Source organism: Mus musculus, chromosome 1 (assembly GCF_000001635.26).
Source record: "Mus musculus strain C57BL/6J chromosome 1, GRCm38.p6 C57BL/6J".
NCBI classification, from domain to species: Eukaryota; Metazoa; Chordata; class Mammalia; order Rodentia; family Muridae; genus Mus; species Mus musculus.
The window spans coordinates 88,220,429-88,234,651 of record NC_000067.6 but is presented as its reverse complement, the minus strand read 5'-3'; the positions used below and the strand labels follow the sequence as shown (position 1 = coordinate 88,234,651).

Below are 14,223 nucleotides of genomic sequence, written 5' to 3'. Positions count from 1 at the left end.
TCCCTAGTCCTGTACTGTTCATTTCTGCTCCTTATTTTTACAATAAAGGCCAATGCCCGGTACCTTTGCTTCATTTCAGTGTGCATCAGCCGGGGCCAGGCCTACACTCAGAACCTGCAACATCTCCACCTCACACATCAGAGGGTGTGGAGGCCCCAAACCTATTCCACCCAGAGCTCCAGACTATATCCTTTTACTTAGACATAAAAATCTCTTTGGGTATAACTGCTCAAGGGTCCAAACACCCCATGGTTCTTAGTTACAGTGACCTAAGCAAAACCATAGCTTCCCTGTGGCCTCCTGGACCCTTTGAGATCCTTCTACCTGGAATGACAGCTTATTTCCGTAGTGCCAGGGTCGGGTGTAGGGTACAGATGTAGGGCCTGCTGGCACCTGAAGATTATTATTATTTCCATAGTGCCAGGGTCGGGTGTAGGGTACAGATGTAGGGCCTGCTGGCACCTGAAGATTCTTGAGGATCAGAGTTTCTTGAGTCTGGCCCTCACCTGTGTGACGAAGAGAGCCTCCAGGCCACCCTGGAACTCAGCCAGCAGCAGGGGGATATAGTCATACACCTGTTCCCTCAGGTCGTCATTAGGCAGGAGAAGGCTCAGCATGGGCCTGAGAGACTTGATGACTCCCAGTTTCACCTGTGTAGGAAGTGAGTTTCCAGCACCCCAGCAGGACCAGGGTCTTAGTGACTCAAGCACTCTCCGGCATCATACAGATGGGGTACTATAGATAGTGTCCAGGCTTCCCCCTAAAGCCCCCACCATGGTTAGTGAAGTGGGGCCAGACTAGCTGATGTGAGTTCTGCCTGTAAACCAAGTGACCGTGGGCACGTGCATAAAACAAAACAAAACAAAGCCCTTCTGTGCCTCAGTTCCCTTGTTCGTAAAAGTGGTCCTGCCTTACAGAGTTGATATGAGCACAATGTTCACAATCAGGATATCCAGGGAGGATCTGGAGTGGGACAGGTGCCTTCCAGTCTCAAAACCTCATCTGAAAGCTCTCTGTGGGCCTTTGCCCTTGACACAAGCCTCCTTTACCCGCTCCATCCAGCATTCACAGAGTCCTAGGGTCTCAGGGCTCCAGGAACAAGGTGGAACCCAGAAGCTTTGCAGTATCTTCTGGGAAGTGTAACCCAGAGAATACAGAGACCTCCGAGCACTGCGAGTCTCACCTCAAGGTCCTGGTGGCGCAGCCACACGGTCACGAAGTATCGGTACATTGGGAAGAGCTTCACAGCAAACTGGTCCTCCGTCATCACGGGATACAGGCTGTCCTCCAGGTGCCTCAGGTAAAACTGCACCGTCTCACAGAACGTCTCCATGGCTGCCAGAAGCAGGACAGGCAGGAGGGTTGGAGCCACTCCTTCCTGGTATTCTTGGGGTTACTGGGTCTCCTCCTCTCTGTTCTGTTGGCTGTTTGCAGCCCCCTGATTCCATGTGAGCACTGAGCATACAGGTATGTCTAAGCCCCTCCTCTTGGGGATACAGGATCAGAGTGGGACCACAATCTGGAGATTCCAGTTAGGACAGCAACAAACACAACCTCTTTTCCTTAGGCATCAGGGTTTTGGGACCCAAATTAGTGTCAAATAACCAAATCACAGGGCCAGATGCTCAGATGCAAATAGCCTCCAAGGACTTTGCTGAGACAAGCCCAACAGAGAACATGTGCACTGCCCTTTCCTTCCTGCAACTGTCTCTCACCTTTCTCTGAAAGTACAGAACAAGCTACACAGAGTCACAGATATGACCATGGTCTTCTAAAATGTACCCACATGCCCCCAAGGTGGCAGACCGCAGGCTATACTGGTTAGCTTTTAATCATAAACCAGAGTCATCTGAGAGGAGGGAACCTCAATTGATCAAACACCTCCATCAGACTGGCCTGTAGGCAAGTGTATGGGGCATTTTCTTGATCAGCAATTGATGTGGGAGGACTCAGCCCACTGTGGTGGTCCTTAGCTGTATAAGAAAGTAGGCTACGGTAACTCATGAGGGACAAACTAGTGAGCAGCTTTCCTTGACCTCTGCTTTAGTTTCTGCTTCCATGTCCCTTAATGCTGGATGTCAAGTTGTAAGCTAAAGTAAACTCTTTCTTCCCCAAGTAGCTTTTGGCTATGGTGTTTATCAAAGCATCAGAAACCCTAACTAGGATGTGAACCAAACAAACTCAGAGACTGAGCAAAGCAACCACTGGGATGCAAACCAACTTCTCATTCAATAAACCCTTATTCCCCTCCTCACCCCCTTTATCCCTCTGGTTAAGGCTTGACCCACAGGCCCAAGTGAGACACGCACCACTACAGATCACCTGGCGCATCTTGGCTTCGTTGGCAAGTCTCAACATCGTGAATATGGTAGCCAGGGTGATGCCCATGTAGGGCATGAATTCAAACACTGTAGAACATCAAGAGGCCACAGGGAATCAGGGAGAGGGTTGAGAGGGGAGAAGGTAGAGAGAGTGACCCTACCGCCCACCACCTTAATACTCAGGTGTCTACCAGGAAACCCTTTGCCATCAATAATATGGCAGGGAATAGGGTGGGATGCCACATGTTTAAAAAGGGTGAACTGAAAAGAAGAGAAGGGGGAGGATGTGAGAGGGAGCAGGGAATCGAGGAGCTACAGAGGAGTGGAGGGACAGAGAGCCACAGGACAGGGAGAAGGCTGATGTGGAAAGAAAGGGCAGGAGGGTCCTGGCCAGGGAGCATGTCTGCTCAAGGGCATATGTGTGACTCTTGAAGAAGACTCGGTGTTCTCTATTCTTGGATGGAGAAAGACAGCAGACAGGACTCACAGACATGAGAGAATCCCATAGGAGACTTCCAGAGTCTAGGTCTATTCTTCTTTCCAAACCTGGCACCTCCACTCAAGCTGAGAGCACCCCTCTACATTTCCTCAGATTCTAGACTCACAGTGCGTTTCTAATGATGAACTAATTCTCTCCTTCACTAAGAGCCCCAGCAAGCCCCATCAACCAGGATCCATTCCCAGCTGTGTACTACCTACTAAACCTGCCCCAGCCCTCCTCCATCTACACAGTGTTCAGAATTGTCTTCCTAGAACTGGAATTTCATCAGACAACTGCCCCTTAGAAATCTCTACTAGCTTCCTGCACCTTAAATGAAGCTAGAGTCCTGGGATTGCTGATCCCAGTCTGCCTTTCTCACCTAACGCCCATCTCCCCGCTAGGCATCTCCAGCCACAGGAACCTCTTGGGTCTTCAGATAAATCAAGTTCATTCCTGCCCCAATGCCTTTGCACATGGTGTTCTCAACAAGTGGGATTTTTTTTTTAATTCCATCAAGCTCTCTGCACACACGCCTCCCTCCCAAGTCTCAGCTAGAATGCAACTGTCTCACTAGGAGCCCTTTCCATAGCTGTTCTCACACAGTCATCTCGGCCATCCTCTTCATAGCTGTCATCTCCTAAGCATCTGTTTCCTTGTTTCCTTGTTTATGGTCCCTACAGAAGCCAGGAACTACATGGGTTTTTCTCACCATTGGGTCCCAGCACCCAGCACAGGCTCATGGGGCAAGAGTTCCATATGCTTTTGCAGGTGGAAAGAAGGAGTAGAAAATGAGCAGAGAAACAGCGGGGGAGAAACAAAATAGAGTAGGGGTGAGTGGGGAGATATAGGTGAAGAGAGGAGACAGACAGACAGTCAGACAAAGAGAAAGCGAATCAGAAACACAATAGAAGGGAATCTGAGTGGTAAGGACTAGGCATGTCACAGAGAAAGAGAGAGAAATGCAATGGGTAGGGCCAGAAACAGAGGTAAACTGAGTGACAGAAGAGCGAGAGGCCAGCCCAATCTGGCCAGGAACTGGGGTTAGGATCTCAGACCCCTACCATTGCCATTGGCCAGCTTGGCCAGGGTGACAATGACAAACTCGTCAGTGAGGTTGAGAGGCTTGAGATGATGCTGCAGTTCATACATGACCAAGCTGAAGTGGTTTCGGGACAGAGCCACTAGAGTCTCACTGGCCACCTCGGCGGTCTCAAAATCCTCCGCCTGCAGGGAACAAGAGAGACACCGCTAGCCCTCTCCTGACTTGATCAGGTTCAGTCTGCCTCAGTTTCATGAGACAGCCTGGGCCAGGCTCAACTTCAGTCCAGCTCCTGGGTCTGCAGAAGGAAGGCATGGTGGAATCCAGGGCCTACTACCTCTGTGATATCCCGCATCTGCTTGGAGGCAATGGCCACCAGCCTTTGTATACAGTGCTCCTCCATCTCCCCTTCCTGCTGGATGATCTCCTGCATGATGTTGTAGATGTTCATTTTGCGTTGGGTAGAAATCTAGGAGCAAGCATGGCAGGTGGCAGCAGGGGTGGGGCTTTTCCCCAGCACCACCCGCCATCTCCATTCCCCACCACCTTGTCTCAGTTCTCCTCCATCTGCAGCCCCTCCCAATTCTGTGCACTCACCCAACACTCCCCGTCCCTAGTGTCCCCGTCCCTAATGTCCCCATCCCTAGAACTTACAAGTCTTTTCTCTTGGCTCAGTCAACGGTCAGTGAGGAAGGTGTCATTTGGTCAACACACAAGGTCCTTCACACACTAAATAGTGTCAGGCTTGAGAGCCCAAGAGGCAAGGACTCAGGCAGGAAACAGCTTCTATGTGGGCAGCACTTATTACCAAATAAGGTGTCCTGGTTTAGGATGGAGTTGGGCAGATGGCTTGTGTGCCCAAGGCCATATCTGGATAGTTACATTTGAGAATGATTCTTACTATGTGCATGAGTGCATATGTGCATGTGTGTGTGCATGCAGACGGAGGTCAGAGGATAGCCCAAGGGGCTGTTCCTTAAATGCTGCTCACCTTGGGTTGTTTGGTTTTGCTTTTGTTTTTTTATTAGACAGTGTCTCTCACTGGCCTGGAGCTTGCCAGATAGACTGGGCTGGTTCTTCCTGTCTCTGCCTCCTGATTGCTGGGATTACAAGTGCACACTACCAGGCTTAGCATTTTTACGTGGGTTCTGAGGATTAAACTTGGGTCCTTGGGCTTGCAAGGCAAGCATGTTACTAACTGGGCTATTCAGTCATGGGTGACTTTACACGGAGCATCATGAGTCTAGGCTTTGAACTCTGAACACAGAGGAACAGTGAGACCATGGTAACTGTTCAGTAAGGACTTCATGGCACTAGTGGCACTAGACCAAGTTCTCAGCCTTTATTGTTATCATTGCCCCTGAAGTAGCCGTTTTTTTTTCTTTTGGTGTTTCCCTAAGTGTCCCTGCCACACAAACCTTAAAGCACAAAGACCAGCAAATAATCATGTTTTCTTTTTTGTACTTTCTGATGCCTTGAGGTCTGCAGATGAGCAATGCTGTAGAGCCTGCCCTTCCTGGTGGTAGCCAACTCTAAGAGATAGTTCACCATTTGCTTGTGTGAATGCTTTTTGAGGTAGAAAATAAAGTCTCTTATAGACTGAATTGGATTCCCTCAAAGATGTATATGTTGATGTAAACCCCCTAAGTTGAATGGCATTTTGAGGGGGGCCTTTGGGAGGTAACTTGGACTTAATAATGTCAGAAGGGTGGGGCCCTGATCCAAAGGGACTGGCAACTGTTTGGAAAAACTGGAGCTCCCTGTATCTGTCTCTCTCCATAAATCAGTGGTTTTCAAGCTTCCTAATGTTCTTAGGAACCCTTGAATACAGTTCCTCATGTTGTGGTGACTCCCAACCATAAAATTATTTTGTTGCTACCACACATTTTGCTACTGTTATGTAACTATTTGATATACAACCCTCAGAGGGGTCATGACCCACAGGTTGAGAATCACTGCCACAGAGGAAAAGCCATGAAGATGGTGTCAGGGCAGCTGTCAGTAGGCCAGGAAGAGCCTTAACAGAAACCTGATCATCGGGCATCTTGACTTTGGCCTTTTAGGATGCAGAACCGAGAGGAAATGCATATCTGGAATTTTAGCCACAGAGTTTATGACAACCTGAGCAGACTGCAATCCCAGTCAATCCTGAGACCAGTCCCCACCAGCCAGGGACCTCCCAAACCTACCACACCAGACACAAAATTGCCTCCCAAACAGATCACTCTAACCCCAACTAGCCCTGAGGAATATGAGTGCCTCTGGTGTCAGCCATCTCTGCATCTTGGCCCTTAACGCTGTGTTCATGGTGACTGAAAAGGTGTGCTGAATGGTAGGTGGACTCCCAGGCATCTAAATGTATCTGGTCAAAGAGGAGGTCTGGCGGCTTAGGGTGTCCCTACCTCTGGCATCTGCAGGCAGCGGATGAGCGCGTTCATCACTACACAGGGATCCGTGGTAGCCTTCTCTGTGATTATCACTGAAGCCAAGGTCTTCCGCATGTCCAGGCCTGGCCCTGTGGTGTCTGTCTTTGCTGATTCACTGTCCATGATGTTCAGGAGGTTGGTGACTTGGAAGAATGTACCTGACACAAAGATGGTGTAGGTGTGGTGTTGAGTGGCCCAAGAGGGACCAGTGGTGTGGTGATGTGGTTGACTTCCTTACCATCATCCTCTGGCTCTAGAAGTGCCAGATGCTCTGCTTCCTCCAACATGTCTTCATTCAACTCAGTGGCTTCTTTCATGTCTCCTCAAGTGCCTTCAAGATGGATGAGATTAATAAATACTCCATGTGACAACACTCCCTAAGAAGACCTCCCAGGAGCTCACAAACTTTTTAAAACTCTTCCTTCAGTGTGGGTAGAATCTGTGACTCCGTTTGAACCATTAAATAACGTAAAAGGAGCAGGATGTTCCCCTTAGATGCAATGCTTATAGGAATTCCCTCTCTTGAGTTGCTTGTGTTGTTGGCAAAGGTGATGGGAATTGACTTCCAGGATCACATTGTTCACATGGGGCTCTTCACAGACTAGAAAAAGACACTCTGCCATCACGGAGAGGAAAGATTGGTGATGTGTGCTGCCTATGGAGGGACCATGTGGTTTGAAACTGGGGTTCCCAGTCCTGTAACTACGGGAACTGAGTTGTGCCAACCATCACATGCAGAGGAAAGGTTATTGAGTGCAAAAGAGAAAAGTAACATTGCCCACAACTTGGCTGCATCCTCTAAGACCATGAGCAGTGGGCCCAGGCAAGCCACACCCAGACTCCTGCCCATGTAGAAACTGAGATAGTGGGAACTTTTTTAATCTACTAAAGTAGTTATACTTTGTCACACAGTAATAAACCAATATGCTTAGTAAAGACAATGCCCTCCCTCTTCTCTAGATATTACAAATTTGGGACTATGGAATTCAGCCATCTCACTAACTTCAACAGCTGTTCAATACCCAAAGTTTCTTAATAAAAGACGAACCAGAACAGAAGTCCCTCTCAGAGGACCAAAGTTCCCCAGATACTTCCTCCTCCAGCCCCAGTTCCTCAACCCTCAACCCAGAATAGCACTTCAGAGGATTCCCAGGACCTGAACAGTGGCCTTGTCACGAAGTCCTCGTCTGGGTAGAACAAAAATGTTGGCTGAGGAAGATCACTGCTTTTTATCTAATATCCACCAAAGAAAATATGAACAATGGGAGGACCCAATGTCCACCACAGACACTCGGCCTCCTCCATGGTAATCCTCATGAGGAACAGGACTCCTTGCATGGCTGGAGGTTTCATTAGAACCATCACAGTTATCTCCCAGACCCTTGGAACTTTGAGATCCAACTGCCTCCCCAAGGCACTCTCAACCAGAGCTCTGGGTACATTGGGCTGAAATCAAAGCTTCACATCAAGTTTCCATTAAATATTTATATACCCAGAGGTGTGTGCTGATGTATGGTGGCCTGTTTGGGAAAAGGAAATCACTAGTGGGGGTTACAACCAAGGATCAAAGGGGTGGAGGTAGAGCCCAGTATAGAAAGGTGGAGTCAAGGCAGCTGAAGGGAGGGAAGAGCATGGGATGGCTGTGAGGAGAGACCTCCTTCGTCACTAGGGCTACTCAACAGCCAGGTGAGGAAGTGTGTTCTAACAACTGGACCAGAAGCCAGGTGAGGAGGTGTGTTCTCACTGGGAGAGTCTCAGAAGATAAGGAATTTCAAAGACAGAGAAGAATAAGTATTCTTCCATAAACCAAAGGTGGACCTCAAAAGACCTCCTGGTCACCTGTTGCTAAGAGATCTGGTCAAGAGCAGCAGTTTGTACAACAAAAGCATCGGTCTAGGGGACATCCTTCATGCATTTCAGGTTAACAGATTGACTCCGAGTCATATTGACCCACGGCTTCTTTATTAAAATTCCATTTTGAGTCTGCCCATCTTGACAAGTGAGAGTTTGTACTGACTGATGGATACAATTTTGTTTTGTTTTGTTTTTGACAATTTGACATAAGCTAAAGTTGTCTGGGAAATGGGAACCTTAGCTGAGAAAATGCCTTCATCAGATTGGCCTGTAAGTAAGTCTGTGGGACATTATCTCTCTCTCTTTTTTTAATCTTTAAAAATTATCTATTTACATGTGTGGGTGTTTTGCCTGTGGGTTATATCTGTACAACATACAAAACTGGTACCCATGGAGCTCAGAAGAGGGCACTGGATCACCTGGAACTGAAATTAAAGATGGTTATGAGTCACCATGTGGGTGCTGAGAATTGAACACAGGTCTACTTCAAGAGTAGCTAGTGCTCTTAACATTCAAGTCATCTTTCCAGCACTGGGATAATTTCTTGATTCATGATCATGTCAGAATGCCTAGTCCACTGTGTGCAGTGCCACTCCTGGAAAAGTGGTCTTGGGTTATATGAAAAAGCAGACTAAGAAAACATGAGAGCAAGCCAGTGAGCAGCATTCCCCTGTGGCCTCTGCTTCAGTTCCTGTTTCTGGGTTCCTGCCTTGGCTAAACTGACTGTGATTGGAATGTATCAGCCAAATAAACTCTTTTCTTCCCAAGATGCTTTTGTTCATGATGTTTATTACATTGGAAAGCAACCCAGGACAGAGTTCCTTCACCTCTACCTGCTTGCTTCTAACTCTTCACTCCATCCCATTTCTACTCCATGCAATTTAAAAGGTTAAAATATGAGTTTTGGGGCTGGAGAGATGGCTCAGTGAGTGAATACTAGCTCCCTAAGAATAAGTGCCCTAGTTTGAACCTTAGCACTCACATAAAAAGCCAGTCACGACTCTGTGTGTTTTCATAATTTCAGATTTGGGGGTGGAGATGGATGACTCTTGGGAGCTTGGTGATTGACTGCCATGGACCACCTCAGTTGGGTATGGGGATCCCTGGAATGAGGGTCCTTGAAGCTAGGTGGGTAAGGATTTGGCGGTGACAAACAGAAACAAACACAGAGGCAGTTTGAATCTGAGTGTATTCTGCAGCTCTCAAGCAGGGGATTTTATACATTAAAAAACCAAACATTACATCTCTTAGAAACTATATCCAGTAAAACAATCACAGATACCAACAAAAATCATTTGGCACAGTAAAGCACAAAAATCATCCAAGCATTACAACTCTGAAACTATGTATTCAGTGAATCACAAACAGAACAGGTAACATCATTGTAAATCATCAAAATATAACAATTCTAAAAGGATGTACTTAGTGGGGGCTGTCGTCCAAGGCTAGTGGCATATCTCCAGGAGCAGGTTAATAAATCTTTAATGGTCAGTGCTCTCAACCACTGAACTAACTTTCCAGCCCCAGGGTCAATTATTTAACATCTAGTGCCTGATTTTTTATAATCTTCAATGTATAAATTTAAACTATTTTAATTCTTTCTAATTAAGGCTTTCTTTACCATATGCCAAAATCCACCTCCGATGATACACGTGTAGCCATATGAAATTTTATTGTTGGGAAAGTTTTTATCATAATAGTTTTGTAAATGATTTCGAAAGTCAAGTGTTGGTTTCCCTGGGGATAAGGTCATGTTAGTGGCCCCTTATCTAGGGATGGTTTCTTGCCCATTATTCTTGCTTAAGATCTTGGCCTAGGCTACCAGGAACATGTAAATAAGAAAAGGAATAAGAGAAAACAAAAAAGACAGGTTGCCATGAGAACTACGGCTCAATATTTTTTTCTCCAGCAAAGAGTTTCACAACTGGTTCCAGGAGGTCTCTCCCTTTTGAGGTCAACCGCCTCAGTCTGTGGGAACTTGTCACACAGATCCTACTGGAGGTGGTGTGGCAGCTGGCCAGCTAGTTAAAACAGAAATTTCAGGTTCAGTGAGAGACTCTGCTTCAAGGAAATAAGGTAAAAAGTGATAGAGCAGGATACCCAACATCCTTTTCTGGCCTCCTTACATAGTCTCATGTATACCTACTCATACACACACACACACACACACACACACTGGCAAAATTAGAATGACTTCCCTGCACTCCACACCAAATACATCTTTCCCATAAACCCCAGCACTGTTCCTCATTCTGGCCATTGGAGACACATTAGTCAACATGAAACAAAATATAAAGACAGTTGTTCACAACATCCTCTCCACCTCCCCACTGGGCCTTCTCATGACCTTCAGTGATCTCTCAAGTCATATGTTTGGGGTTAAAAACTATGTGTGTTGACTGCAAGCCTACCAGGTTTGGCTAAGCATGTTTTCTGTTGTCCATGTGGATACAGGACTAGAACATGCCTTTGCCCTCTGGGGTCTTCAGATATAATACACAAGTATTGTATGGGTTAGAACCAGAAGTAAATGTGTCAGCAATTGATGTGTACCAAACATTTTCAAAATTCAATGTCTGAAACAACAAATTATTGTCTACAGGTCACCTAGCTGTGCTGAGTTGGGTCACATCTAGCTAAGTACAACTGGAGTCACTTTGTGCAAAGGGCTTGCTGTTGGCAGAGAAGATACTAGTGTGGAGGTGCCATATGGCAAGGCTCACTCGGGTAGTTCTCATTGCAATGCAGCAAGATCCAAGAGAATGAGGAGAAATGAGGAATCCTGGTGGGGACTCAACTTTGAATGGGCACCAATTCCTTCTATGAGCTGAGGCAAGCCAGGACTCTAAGGACAAAGACATGCCTCACCTTGAGGGGAAGAGTTTCAGAGTCATACCAAAAGGCTGTAACTGTCAGCAGGGTAGAGATATGGAACATCTTTTAAAATGGCACCCAGCATGAATGTGCAAAGCATAACAAAAAGCAAAATGCCAAAGCTGGAGGGATGGCTTGGTGGTTAAACTATTGCTGAGAACCTGGGCTTGAGTCTCAGCACCCACATGACAATTTCTAACCAACTCCTGTTCTAGGGCATCTGATCCCCTCTTCTGGCATCCACAGGTACCTGCACACACACAGTGCACATAATACATGCTGGCACTCTGTACTGGCTGCTTTTGTGTGTCACCTTGACACAAGCTGGAGTTATCACAGAGAAAGGAGCCTCCCTTAAGAAACTGTCTCCATGAAATCCAGCTGTAAGGTGTTTTCTCAATTAGTGATCAAGTGGGGAGGGCCTAACCATAGTAGGTGATGCCATCCCTGGGCTGGTAGTCCTGGGTTCTACAAGAAAGCAAGCTGAGCAAGCCAGGGGAAGCAAGCCAGTAAGTAACATTCTTCTATGGCCTCTACATCAGCTCCTGCCTCCAAGTTCCTGCCTTGTGTGAGTTCCAGTCCTGACTTTCTTTGGTGATGAACAGCAATGTGGAAATGTAAGCTGAATAAACCCTTCCCTTTTCAATTTGCTTCTTGGTCATGATGTTTTGTGTAGGAATACAAACCCTGACTAAGACAAACACACACACACACACACACACACACACACACACACACACACACACACACTTTTTAAAAGCAAAATGTCCTTTAATCAATTGTCTATAGAGGGCACTTGGACAATGAAGCTGGTAAGTAATTAGTGGGCTATATTGGTTTTCCAAGCCAAAATTTCTTTTTCTTTTTTTAGCCTTAAGTTTATGACAATGATGATTGATTCACATACGATTAATTCTTTTGTGTCCCAATTCCATTAAGCTTTCCAGCTTCACTTCTTTGGGTACTAATCAGGAAGCAAAAAATGAACCTAAATGTATATGTTATATAAATCTCATATTTATCAGTAAATTGTTTTTTGTGAAGATATTGTAGAGAGAAAACTGGTACCAAATGTGAAATCATTACTCTCCAGAAGTTTGAAGAACTGTTAGAATTGATTAATGGGAGAATTTGGAAGAGAATTCTCGAGAAGGCTTACAATGCTGAGATGAGCTGGTAATGCTCATTCTTTGGTCAAAGAATCAGAATAATATGGATATACTTTGTCGCTGACCTGAGAGATAGTGTGGGCTAAGCAGGTCTTATGTTGATCCATCTGGAGATGAATTTGTGCTGGGTGGGACATAAAGAGCTCATTTCATTCTTCTACATGTAAGTTTCCAGTTTGAACAGCATCATTTGTAGAAGGTGCTGCCTTTATTCCAACATGTGGGTTATGTGGCAAAAAATACAGTGGCTTTAACTGTGTGATTTATCTGCATCCTCAATTCTGTTCCATTGATTAATGTTTCTGTTTTCATGCTAGGACCATGTTGTTCTTATGACTACAGCTCTGGACTATTAACTTGAAACCTGGAAGGTGATACTTACCAGAGTTTTTATTGTTCAAGATTGTTTCAACTATCATGGGTTTTTGGGTTTCCATGTAAAATTTAAGATTAGTTTTCAATTTTCTATAAAGAATCGCATTGGATATTGATGAATTACAACGAGATGGCGTTTGGTGAAATGACTATTTTCTCAATATTAATTATGCCAATCTATGAACATGAGAAGTCTTTTCATCTCCTGGAATCTCCCTCAGTTTCTCTTTTCAGTATATTAAATGTTCATTGTATGAGTCTTACACTTTCTTAAATATATTCCAAGATATTTTTGAGACTATTAGGAATGGAATTACTTTCTTGATTTCTTTCTTGGTATATTTTTCACTTGTATCTTTGGAGTTGCTGGCCACTGGGATTCTTCTGGACTCCCCCAATAATACAGGCAATTGCCAATGCTCTTGATTACCTACCAGAATTTGACGGTAAAGCACTATTGTTGAAAACACTACATACTTGAGTCACAGAGCCCAAAGAACTCAAAATAGTAGTCTTCCAGAAACTCCACTCCTCCTTGCTAATTTTCATAGTGATGTAAGATGCAATGTACACTACCTGACAGAAACTACTACTCCTTGCTAATTTTCATAGTGATGGAAGGTGCTATGTACACTACCAGAGAAAATAATCACCAATCCTACCCCAATGTATGAACACAGTGAGCTACAATAATGACTGGCCAGGCAAGACATGCTCACTAGTACAGTGGTGGCATGAACATCATAGGAGCAACCAAGAACTTTCTGAATGAATTTAAAGCACATGCCATAAGTTGAAATTTATACTTGGCATTAATTTCCAGTTCAAGATTCCATGTGTAGACAGGTCATAGTTCCAAAAGAGAGCCTACTGCTACTGTTGCTCTACTAGATGGCCATTGCATTAAACTTGTTCCTAATGATGCATTGCTCTACCTGTAGATTAGTGGATCTCTCAACCCTCATCAGAGGAGCTCCTTTTGGTAGTAGATGATGATTACCATAAAAACTCACAACTGATCAAGATGCAGAGAATAAGAGACTTTAGACTGTTCAGCCTCCAAGATAATATCTATATCCTACATCCTCCTTCCAAGACTCAGAGGTTTTGTGGAAGTAGGGGAACAGAAAGATTGTAGGAGTCAGAGGCAATGGATGACTGTAAGAAAAAAAAATGTTTCCTGGATACATTAGGGCAGTTTCTCATATGAATACAAAGCAGTTAGGACAGCATGCCCAAGACCTGTGCAAACTCAAGACAAGTAAAATCTGTTTCTAAGCTTTTCCAATGGTTCCAGGAGATAGAGGGCACTTTGTGTTCCCATGGCTATCCAGGTTTCACGTCTCTGCATCCAGCCAGCCTCTATTCCATATTTTCAGCAAAAGACTCAAATGTCATCATTGGATGCTGGTTTTACAGTTATGCAAATTATAAGTTATGTGGTCATGGAGGCTTCCACCAGATCTCAAAGCCTGGGAAAACAGGCAGAGCTGTTTGCCACACCCAATGCAGTGTTAAGCAGTAAAGCTGAGGGAGAGAAGCCAAAGCTATAATAAAGATCCAAGGTCAGAAGAGATGCAATCAACCTGTCAAACAGGGAGGGAAGGATCCAGGAAGTGTGAAAACCAGTTTGAAAGGGCAGGCACAGTAGGATCCAACCTCTGAAGCCACAGAAGTGCAAATG

General features: G+C 45.3%; 1 protein-coding gene across 10 annotated transcripts in view; it reads right to left on the bottom strand.

Annotated features, from left to right (window-relative positions):
* The window catches only part of Mroh2a (maestro heat-like repeat family member 2A), a 35,299-nt gene extending 27,638 nt beyond the window's left edge, over nucleotides 1-7,661 (bottom strand). For 7 of the 10 annotated variants that reach the window (XR_387134.4, XR_003946480.1, XM_006529040.3 and 4 more), the window contains exons 1-8: nucleotides 7,424-7,659; nucleotides 6,506-6,598; nucleotides 6,244-6,425; nucleotides 4,179-4,310; nucleotides 3,864-4,026; nucleotides 2,310-2,408; nucleotides 1,184-1,335; nucleotides 507-650 (exon numbers count right to left, since the gene is read on the bottom strand). Coding sequence is in view for 8 of the 10 variants with exons in the window: in XM_006529040.3 (XP_006529103.1) it covers nucleotides 507-650; nucleotides 1,184-1,335; nucleotides 2,310-2,408; nucleotides 3,864-4,026; nucleotides 4,179-4,310; nucleotides 6,244-6,425; nucleotides 6,506-6,584 (951 nt within the window). In the remaining 2 variants the exon portion in view is untranslated. Of the gene's footprint in view, nucleotides 1-506; nucleotides 651-1,183; nucleotides 1,336-2,309; nucleotides 2,409-3,863; nucleotides 4,027-4,178; nucleotides 4,311-6,243; nucleotides 6,426-6,505; nucleotides 6,599-7,423 lie in introns of all 10 variants that reach the window. The other 3 variants (XM_006529041.2, NM_001281466.1, XM_006529044.3) reach the window with 3 other exon arrangements.
* Nucleotides 7,662-14,223: the final 6,562 nt, after the last annotated feature.